This window comes from Phoxinus phoxinus (assembly GCF_949152265.1).
Source record: "Phoxinus phoxinus genome assembly, chromosome: 16".
Lineage (NCBI taxonomy): Eukaryota > Metazoa > Chordata > Actinopteri > Cypriniformes > Leuciscidae > Phoxinus > Phoxinus phoxinus.
Window position 1 is genome coordinate 18,386,937 of NC_136891.1, and position 11,218 is coordinate 18,398,154.

Genomic DNA, 11,218 nt, shown 5'->3' on the forward strand with positions numbered 1-11,218 from the left:
GGATCTGCATCTGCTGGCATCTCAGAGGACACTGCAAAGTTCGACATAATTTCTTCCCTGAAGCATAAGCTCTTAGATGCAAATTTCAGCTTAATGGAAACAGCCAAAATCACAGATGCAGTGAAAACAACAGGAAATTACAAGATTGAAGCCTTCAGCCCTCTGGGTATGCAGATGTCTATGATGTACACAAACCAGGCTTTAGTCTCTTCTGAAATGACAGGTGATGGCAATTTAGATGGATCACTAAAAGTAGGATCAATGTCTGCTACGACCACTGCCACCCAAACCTTTATACTTCAACCCAAAACCAGAGAGGCAAAAGCTGAATCCACTTTCAGTGTCAGATGTCCCATTCTCCAAATTGTAAACAAGATGAAAGCTGCAGCAGTCAATGGAGAACTTTCTTTTGAATCGAACACTGACATAGAGAATGACCCATTACATCACACCACCAAGTTCAACATTGAACTGAAAGAAGCTCAGGTTACCATTAAGTCTGATTCTGTCACCAAATCTAATGAGCGAAAGCTTCAAAACCAGGTAGACTTTTCTGCAACCATGAAGGAAGTCGCTCTCAGGATTGAGTCCCAGGCTGATGATAACACAAACCGAGCTTTCTCCCAGCTTGCTGGATCCCTAAACACCCAGGGACTGGAGCTCAATACTGATGCCACTATCAGCTTCGCTGCCAACCGTGCCTCCAACAAGGGCACCCTGTCATTCACCAAAGATGGCCTGACCACTAGCTGTACCACCAGTGCCCAGGTCAGCTCTCTGACCTTTGAAAACATTTTCCATGGTGGCATTACAACCACTGGTGCTACAATGTCTATCTCTACCAAGGGAACAGTCCACGAGAACAGTGCTGAACTCAAAGTTGAGGGAAGACTTGCAAGCTCAGAGGTATACCTAAACAGTATGTACAAGGGAGACATTTTCAATGTCAACACTAGAAACAGGATCAATTTCAAGTTGAATGAAGATGGCCTGAACCTCTCCAACAACTTGATTGCATCAAATCAGGAGATGAAAATAGAAAACACAGACTCTCTGATACTTACCCTTAAATCTCTGGCCATCCGCTCTGAGTCTGACAACTTTCTGAATGAGAACAACTTCTACAAGCACAACATTGTAGTGGACATGCATGACTTTAAAGCATCTTTAAATGTCAACAATGAACTTAAAGTCATTGGTGTCAACTACATAAATGATGCCCAGATGACGGCAGAGCCCTACAGGATGGAAGCTACCGGAACTCTGAAAGGGGCATTTGGTGAAGAGGAACTAAGACATAAATATGAGATCACCTATGTTGACCAGACAGCCACTGCAAAGTGCAGCACCACTGGAAAACTCTTGGGCACTCAAATGACTCAGAGCTCTGAGTTTGAGATTGTTGGATTTTCCACAAAGTTCGGCAATGAGGTGCGCTTCATCTCTCCCTCTCTCCGACTGGAGAGCAACATCCTCACTAAAGCAGAACCTTTTAGTATAAATGTTGAGAGCTCCTTCAATTCTGATGGAGCACTAAACCTGTATGGAAAACACAGTGGCCAGGTGAAAAGCATGCTGCTCATTCAAGCTGAACCTAAGTCTTACTCACACAAGCATGAATGCAAGGCCTCAACCTCTCACCAGTTGAACAGTGGAAACTCCATTGAAACTAACTTCCAGCATAAAATAACCAGTGCTATCAGCTTTCAGCAGCAAAATTTTAACATGAATATGAAGTCTATGTTGAATGATCATGCCTTTGACCACTCCCTGGAAATCTTCAACTCTCCGAAGAACATAGGTATTGCACTGAAAGGCACTGTGTCCACCAACCTCTTAGACAAAGCAAATGATAATCAGGAATTTGCCATCACAAGTGCTCTACAATATGAAAAGAACAGTGATAGTCATTTTATTTCCCTGCCTTTCATTGAGAAGCTGCCTGTTGTCATTAGGGAGGTTAAAAGTTCAATGCTCACCATGAAAGATCATAGCATTGGCTTGCTTCACGGCATTGATAATAAATATGACATTACAGCCACTCTTTACAGCAAAGGAACTGAACTTTCACAAGTAATGGACAATTTTGATGTAGATATGTTCTTGGATGATGTGAGACTTTTTGCCTCCTACATGACAGCTGTAGTAACAGAAATGGGCAAACATTTGCAATATTTAAGGAACTTGATTGACAGTTTGGATCGAAGAACTGGTATTATCACCAAGATAAATGAAATCTTCAGCAAAATTGATGAGGTTTTGGCAGAATATGAGGTTGAGGCAAAGGTCGAGAAAATCATTGATGATGCTGTGGATTTAATGAAACAATATGAGCTAAGAGAAACTATGCAATCATCTGCAAGTTACCTAAAATCTCTTGACATAAAACCAGTGTTTGAAAGAATCTTTGGACAGATTAATGAACTGACAAAACAACTAATTACCAAAGTCAATGAAATTATTGCTTATGATTTAGACACCTTGGCTGATGAAGTAAAGCAGATTGCCACTGACCTCATTAAAGTCCCCTGCTTTGGAATGCTGCATGGTGAGATTGAGCTAAAATCCTCCGAGCACACTCTGAAGACAATCGCTGGACTCAAGAACTCAACAGACAAGATCACTGCTAACCTGAATTCTCAGTTCCAGACTCCCATTGATCTCCTGGCCTATACCTTTGATGCCACTGCTCACCTTAACATCCCTAGAATGAAAGAGCTGTCCCTGACTGAGACAGTGAAAGCCAATCACATGGCTTTCTCTCTTGATCACCAGGGAGAAATGTCCATCAATGACGTTTTTGCCCAGGTATCTTCCAAGACCACAGCTAAGGTAACCACAGAACCATACACTGCTGACTTAGAGAACAATGCATTACTGAGCACAGAGAATGGCTTCTCATGTACTTTGGAGACCTCTTACATCCACAGTGTGAACATGCCAGTGGCTAACATCTTCAGTGAAGCTACAATGACCCAAAAAGCTGCCGCTCAGCTGGAATCTGGCATATTTACTCTCACCCTTGGAAATGATGCCAAAGGAAAATACTCTATCCTTGATTATTCTGATGAAGGAGACCATAAGAGTAACTTGGAGATTGTGATGAATGTAGAGTCCATAAAACTGATCTTTAATGGTGACACTGAGAGTAGTCTTCTCAAGATGAAGCAGAAAGTGGATGCTGAGACCAGTGGTTTGACTCAGATTAAGTTTAATGTGCATGCAGAGACAGAAACTCCCTTCATCCAGAGAAGCATTGCAGCAGTGAAAGGGCAGATTTCTTTGAAGGAACTCATGTTTGAGCTAAGTGGGTCTCATGATGCTGAACTAATTGGCAAAGTTGAAGGCACCATTACCAACACAATTAACTTCAAGGCTGTGCCTTTTGAAATTATTTTTGATACCAAGAACAAGGAAAACATAAAGCTGATGCTTCCCTTTAAGTTATCCAGTAAGGTTGATTTGCAAAACGATATGACTTTAACTCTGAGTCCCTCTGAGCAACAGGCAAGCTGGACCGGACTTGCTAGGTTCAATCAATATAAGTACTCTCATTATATCAGTATGGCTAATGGCGAGAAGGAAATTCAGATCTCTGCATCAGTCAATGGTGAGGCTGACTTTAATGTGCTGACCTTGCCAATTAACATTCCTAAATTGACTATCCCATTCATTAACAAGGAAACAACTTATGTAGAGAAATTTTCTTTATGGGAGGACACAGGCCTTAAAACAATCTTGATCACACCTCAGCAGACCTTTGATATGGACGCAAAGCTTAAGTATGTGAAGAACCATGAGATGTTCAACATTCAGCCAGCCCTCAATTCTGTTATTAGGAAAATTAAAATACCCATTTTCGCAGCTGCCAAAATCTCGTCTGATATATACGAATGTCCTTATTTGGCCAAGATCCCTCTTCCCAGTATAAAGGAATCCATTATGATCCCTATCATGGGAGACCTGACCTATGACTTGTCTGTGAAAACTGCTATGATCACCATTAATACCAAGGCTGAGATCCTTAATCAGGAAGAAATTGCTGCCCAGTTTGAAACTCTGGCTACATCTGAGTTTGGTGTTTTTAATGGCAAAACCAGTGGCTCTGCAACCTTTAACATGAAGTCAGGGATGAAATTGTTAACCAATCTGATTGTGGAGCATCAATATTTTGAGAACAACTACAATGGACTTCTTGAGGCCAACACAGAAATCTCAAAGGCTGTTATTTCAAATACTGCCAAAGTCAATCTGCCAGATATGACATTTATGCTTTACCAAGAATTAACTGGAAATGCAGAAGAAGGTCTTACTGTCTCTGTATCTTCCCCATCTGCTGGACTTCTTGGTCTTCAGCTACAGAGCAAGAACTTATCCCACCATACAGGAAGACTTTTTGGCGCAATCCCAGTAAGAATGTGTTTATCATTTTAGAATATTGCAATTTATTTTTTATACATTTAGTGTATCTAACGTATCAATCAATTATTGATATCTTAAATATTTTGAACATTCAATTACAAGTTGACATGATTATAATATTTTCTGTTTCTTTATTACAGTCTGAGGATAATGTGGACATTCTGAAGGTTGACATTGCGGTAATGAACTCAAACAGACTGAGCTTCCAGACACAGTGGAACAAGGAGGTCCCAAGTCAGATTATTTTGTGGCTGAAGGAGAAAGTTGCTTCATTAAAGGATTTGAAAGACACAATAACATATTACATTAATGCAGTTTACAATGGCATCAGCAAGAAGTATGAGAAGCTAGAGAGTGCCATTGATCACATGAAAGATCAAGGTAAAATCATATACAAGACAGCAGCTGAAAAGATTGCTGCTGCTGACCTCGCAGGAATCAACAGTAAGATTTCAGACAACATTGTAATGATCCTAAGAGCACACCAGAAGAATATTCAAGCCCTACTGGAAGCAGCCATTTCATTTATGAGGGACACCCAGTTCCAGTTTCCTGGACATGCTGAGAAACTCTCTGGACTTGAGCTCTACAATAAAATCAGTGTCTTCATTTTTGATGTCATCGAGGAGGCCATCACAAAGGTGCCAGAGATCTTTACCTCATGTGCTAAAGCTGTCATTGAACATATTAGAAAAGTAGAAGTCACAATTCCAGGGTCTACCCATATTATCACTGGAAGAGATGTGTTGGATGACTTCCATGTTGCATTTCAGAAGATCCAAAGCCAAATTATCACCATTGTGAAGGGTCTAAGAGATGTAAGCTTTGAGACCATTGTGCAGAAACTGTCTGAAATCCTGAAATTTAGTGTGGAGAAAGCAGAGGAGCTCTTTAACACTATCAAATTTCAAGATCTCGACAAGCTCTCATCCTGGATCTCTAAAGTCTTCTCTGATGCTGTCAATTCCAATAGCCTGAGTGAAATAACTGAGCAGGCTGAGAAGTTCAGGACAATTATTGAAGACTACTATAAAACTGTCAAAGCCAAGGCCCAGGACATTTTTGCTGAGATGACCATTGAGCAACTGATTGAAGACATCCAGGCTTGGATTAAATCTATAATGAACCGGCTGGAAGTTCTCAGGGAGCAAATTACTAAGACCCTCAAAGATGCCATCAAGAACATCCCATTCTATGTCAGAGTAAGTGACACAGAGATGGACATTGACATTCCTATTCCATTCATATGGGATTTCTTCAGTAGAATGATTTATCATCCTTGTATCAAGTCACTAATTAGCTAAACTCTTTACCAAGAGTAATGATTAAGATTGCCTTAAGATAAAAGTGTTATGCCCACAAAATATTTAGCCCATGCTGCTTTGGTTCCCTCTTTTTGTTTTGTAAGTGACTAATTAAGAATAAAGTTCTTTAAAGTAAATAGCTGAATGTTACAATGTCTTATTTTATTTAATAAGCAATGTATGTATGCAATGAAGTATCAATAAAAAAACATTTGTACTGCATATAAGGTGTTATGTGATGCTTATACTTTATACACCTGCATTGCATTTTCTTATACAGTACTTATTTTCTTTATTCATTCATTGGTATGTATATCTTCGTTTTCTGTTTAGGTTGACCATACACTCACCACTGGGTGTCACTACAGATACGTTTTAAGATGCAATTCAGTTAAATTTAGGAGACAGGGTAACACTGATCAGATATTCAACAGATTCTAGTCTGATAGTAAAAAATAATAATAAAGAAAGAAATAATAGAAATATTACAAATCAAAATGTAAGTTAACTGTTCAATCTGAAATCTTGCTTGCTCAACATTTAAATAGTCTGGTTCAGTGTTCACTGTTGGTGAATGGTCTTTTATCATTCCGGTAACCCTTTACATTAAGGTTCCCTTTGTAAAGGTTTTATAAAGTTAATTAATGATTAATAACTAATTTACAGATGCATTATAATTTGTTGATAAGAAGTTAGAACTGCATGAATAAAAAGGGTGACTTTATTATGCCGTACAGTATATCTGCCAAATAATGAGCCATTTCTAACTCAAATGTTACAAATGCTTAATAAATATATTTATTCATATATATTTCACTCAAAACCAGATTCCTGAATTATTCTATGATGCTGCAAAAAATTTACTATTACAGTGAGACTGAAGGGTGTTGTGTTTGTGGTTTTCTCATGACTCATTTAACTTTCCTCACTATGTTGCTTATCAGAAGCTACTCTCTAAATTAAGCTCCTAAACGTAAGTTAGGGAGGAGTGAGCCAATCTAATCTTTCAATCATCAGCCGAGTACAGTATATAAGCAGCCGCTTACCTCTCCCTAGCATCAGCTGTTCCAGTATCCCTCCACCTCCCCAAACTCCACCTTCATCTTAGGTACCTTGCCCCTTTTAATTATCATATCCTACATTTTAGCCACTGGGGGAGGGGGGGGTATATCAGAGCTCGAGTTGAAGCTGCTCAGGTCAGGGGCAAACCTGACCTGTTGAAAAGAGATGGTATTCATCCCTCCTGGGATGGTGCTGCTCTTCTCTCTAGTAATTTGGCTCATAGTCTTAGAGCTAAAACATGACAATCTGGGCCTCAGGTCAGGAAGCAGACAGACTGGCTTAACCGACCGTCTGCTAGCGGCCTCACGTCACCAAGGTCAGATAAATCCCATCACATAAAGACTCTTTCACCTAGATATCATCATATAGAGACTGTGTCTGTTCCCCGAATTTGGAAATCCAAAAAACGTTCAAACCCATCTAAGGTTAAAAATTTGATTGATGTTCAACAAATAAAAAACAGATATAATACGGATGAGCAAATAATAAAGCTTGGGTTGCTGAATATTCAATCTCTTACTTCAAAAGCGCTAATAGTTAATGATTTGATTTCAGATTATAAACTAGATGTGCTGTGTTTGACAGAAACCTGGCTAAAACCAAACGATTACATTGCTTTAAATGAGTCAACCCCACAAGATTACGGTTATAAACATGAACCTCGTCTGAAACGCAAAGGAGGAGGTATTGCTGTAATTTATAGTCATATTTTCAAAACCACTAAGAAATCTAGCTTTAAATATAATTATTTTAAATTGCTGGTGCTTAATTTAAAAATATATAGTGTTAACGATAAATCACGTCTGAAAATTCTGCTGGCTACTGTATACAGGCCACCGGGGTACCATATAGACATATAGAAATTCGCGGACTTTCTATCAGAATTAGTATAGTACAACTAATTGTTGGTTATTTTAATATACACATAGATAATGAAAAAGATGCATTGGGATTGGCATTTAAAGACATTGTAAACTCAATTGGAGTTAGACAACACGTGTCAGGACCTACTCATTGCCGTAATCATATACTCTAGATATAATATTATCACATGGAATAGATGTTGATGCCGTTGAAATACTGCAGCAGAGCAATGACATCTCAGATCATTATCTAGTCTCATGTAAATTAAATTTAGCCAAGGCTGCAAAGCCGACTCCGTGTTATAAATATGTTAGACCTATAACTTGAGAGGAAGAATTTTGCAAACTCGTCAAATCATCTAAATCGACAACGTGTATGTTAGACCCTATACCGACTAAGCTGCTGAAAGAGATGCTTCCAGATGTCATAGATCCTCTTCTTAATATCATTAATTAATCTTTGTCTCTAGGACACGTACCAAAAACCTTTAAGATAGCTATGATTAAACCGCTTGTTAAAAAAACGCAACTTGATCCTACAAAACTAGTCAATTACAGGCCGATCTCGAATCTGCCTTTTTTGTCAAAGATATTAGAAAAAGCTGTATCCTCACAACTAGATAGAAATGATATCTGCGAGGATTTTCAGTCCGGATTTAGACCATACCATAGTACCTAGACAGCTCTCGTTAGAGTCACAAATGATTTGCTCTTATCATCCGATCGTGGTTGTATCTCTTTATTAGTGTTACTTGATCTTAGTGCTGCATTTGACACCATTGACCACAACATCCATTTAAATAGACACGAACATTATGTTGGCATTAGTGGAATTGCACTAGCATGGTTTAAATCATACTTATCTGACCGTTATCAGTTTGTAGCAGTAAATGAAGAGATGTCTTATCGATCACAAGTTCAGTATGGCGTACCACAAGGCTCAGTACTAGGACCGCTGCTGTTCACTCTGCACATGCTACCATTAGGAGATATCATTTGGAAACATGGAATTAGCTTTCACTGTTATGCCGACGATACTCAGCTGTATATTTCTTCAAAACCTAACGAAACCTACCAATTCACAAAATTAACGGAATGCATAGCTGATATAAAAAACTGTATGACTAGTAATTTCCTACTACTAAATTCTGAAAAAAACGAGATTCTAATTATTGGACAAAAAACTTCCACACGTAATAACCTAGAATACTGTCTAACACTTGATGGCTGCTCTTCGTCGTCGGTTAGGAACCTGGGTGTGCTCTTTGATACCAATCTTTCATTTGAAAGTCACGTGTCTAGTATCTCTAAAACCGCATTTTTTCATCTTAAAAATATATCTGAATTACGCCATATGCTCTCATTGACAAATGCGGAACAATTAGTTCATGCGTTCATGACCTCAAGGCCAGATTATTGTAATGCTCTACTGGGTGGTTGCCCTGCACGTTTAACAAACAAACTACAGCTAGTTCAAAACGCAGCAGATCGAGTTCTTACCAGAACCAGGAAGTATGACCATATTAGCCCCGTTCTGTCAACACTGCATTGGCTCCCTATTAAACATTGTATAAACTTTCAAATATTGCTGATTACTTACAAAGCACTAAATGGTTTAGCTCCGCAGTACTTGAGCGAGCTCTTAACGCATTATAGTCCTTCACGTCTAATGCGATCTCAAAATTCCGGCCAGTTAATAATACCTAGGATATCAAAATTGACTGCTGCCGGTAGATCCTTTTCCTATTTAGCACCAAAACTTTGGAACAGTCTTCCTACCATTGTCCGGGAAGCAGACACACTCTGTCAGTTCAAAGCTAGATTAAAGACACATCTCTTTGACCTAGCATTCACATAATGCATTATAGACTTCTATAACTCAATGTTAGGCTGCATAGATTAGGTCAGCCGGAACTGGGAAAACTTCCCTTAAATCCTGATGTACTCGTTACATCATAAGAAGAATGGCATCTACGCTAATTTTAGTGTCTTTGTTTATCCCGAGGTTTTCCCGCAGCCTGCCGGATCCAGGCCGTATCCAGATCTGACGAAGGACCTTTGCCTGGACCCGACGACACAGAGTGCTGAAGTGCCAACTAGCCTCTCCCTATGGAGGATCCCTTTACCACTCTACAGATAAAGCATTGTTGAAAATTCGCATATCTACCCCGTAGTGATAAAATAAAATTCTGTATCAAATTCATAGGCAGGACAAGTAGTTTGTATAGGCTTGGTTTGTAGAGAATTACAAACATGCACACATATATTCAAACGCACATAACTATAGAATTCATTCTTGATGCGCACGTGAGCACCACCAGCGTTTCTCACAGGTTCGCGTTTAAAGTCTGTGTAGAGAGAACGGTGTCGTCTTAGCAGCCCCTAACTTAATAACAAATTATCCTTTCGACGGAAGTGAATCAATCAAAACTAACTTTAGCTGAAAATAACATTATTCAAGAACCGCTATAAAGCCAAAACAATCTGTTACCTTAAATTATACGTTTATCTCTGTAAAGCAGCTTTGAAACAATCTACATTGTTAAAAGCGCTATATAAATGAAGATGACTTGACTTGACTGCTTCATCGAGCCCCTCTCCAGTGGACAGCAAGCCAAATAAGTTGAACCTAATATCTTGAAGATTTTATGGGCAAACAAACTCGTTAAAAGGTCTAAACTCTAAAAGGTCACGACGCCTATCCACACACAGCCATGTATAAAAACTATTTATTCATCATGAGTTATAAATGATAGTTACCTGTGAATGTGAACCAATCATTTATTTATTAAGCAATAAAGGTGCGAGAGGCTGTGCTGTATGGTCAATAAAGTCTCGGGTGAAAGGCGTTGTTAGACACGACATTGTTCAATAAATAATCTTTTATTTGCGTCCGTTAGTGATTGTGATTTTTGACTTCAGTGAAAGTTACATTATTATGCCTTAAGATGTCTTTATTAGTGATTCAGCACCAAATAATTTTAGATTACAGTAAAGGGGACTGTGTAACGTGGAGTCAGAGGCGTTCAAATCCATTTGCAGTACTTTATTAGATGGACACAAACACAGAAGATTAAACACAGGCAGGCAATGAAGCGATCCAGAACTCGTGGTCTAAAACAGGCAATGGACGAGGCAGGCAGCAAACGTTCTTGAACAGAGTCTGAGGAAACAGGCAGGAATAGAGGAACCAGGGAAACCAGTGCGACTAGGACTGGGAGACAGGGAACAAACGCTGAGAAATGTATGCATGGGCAAAACAAGACTTTGCAGAGAACAAAGGGGAGAAGGGTGCAGATAAAAGGAAGCTGAGTGTGCAGTGCACAGGTGACAGAGATAACAGTGATGATGATGACCAGGCAGGGAAGGACGGTGATGAGTGTGATGAGATGGTGAAGGGAGTGATGGGAAGTGCAGTCCTTAATACTCGGGGGAAAGTGATCTGGAGAGACCAAGAGGAGGCGGCGCAGAGCGCTCCATGACAGACTAAAACAAGGACGTTATTTTTTCTTTAAAGGTAGGGTAGGCAATTTTCAGAGAGGCCAGAAATAGCAAGCCTTGAAAGCA

At 39.3% G+C, this 11,218-nt stretch overlaps 1 protein-coding gene across 1 annotated transcript in view; it reads left to right on the forward strand.

The window, feature by feature from the left end:
• Nucleotides 1-5,816, forward strand: part of LOC307012607 (apolipoprotein B-100-like) — a gene marked incomplete at its 5' end in the record, with an annotated part of 74,442 nt that extends 68,626 nt beyond the window's left edge. The window contains 2 exon segments of the mRNA XM_079639489.1: nt 4-4,410; nt 4,563-5,816. Coding sequence (XP_079495615.1) covers nt 4-4,410; nt 4,563-5,726 — 5,571 coding nt within the window. The 3' untranslated portion in view covers nt 5,727-5,816.
• Nucleotides 5,817-11,218: the final 5,402 nt, after the last annotated feature.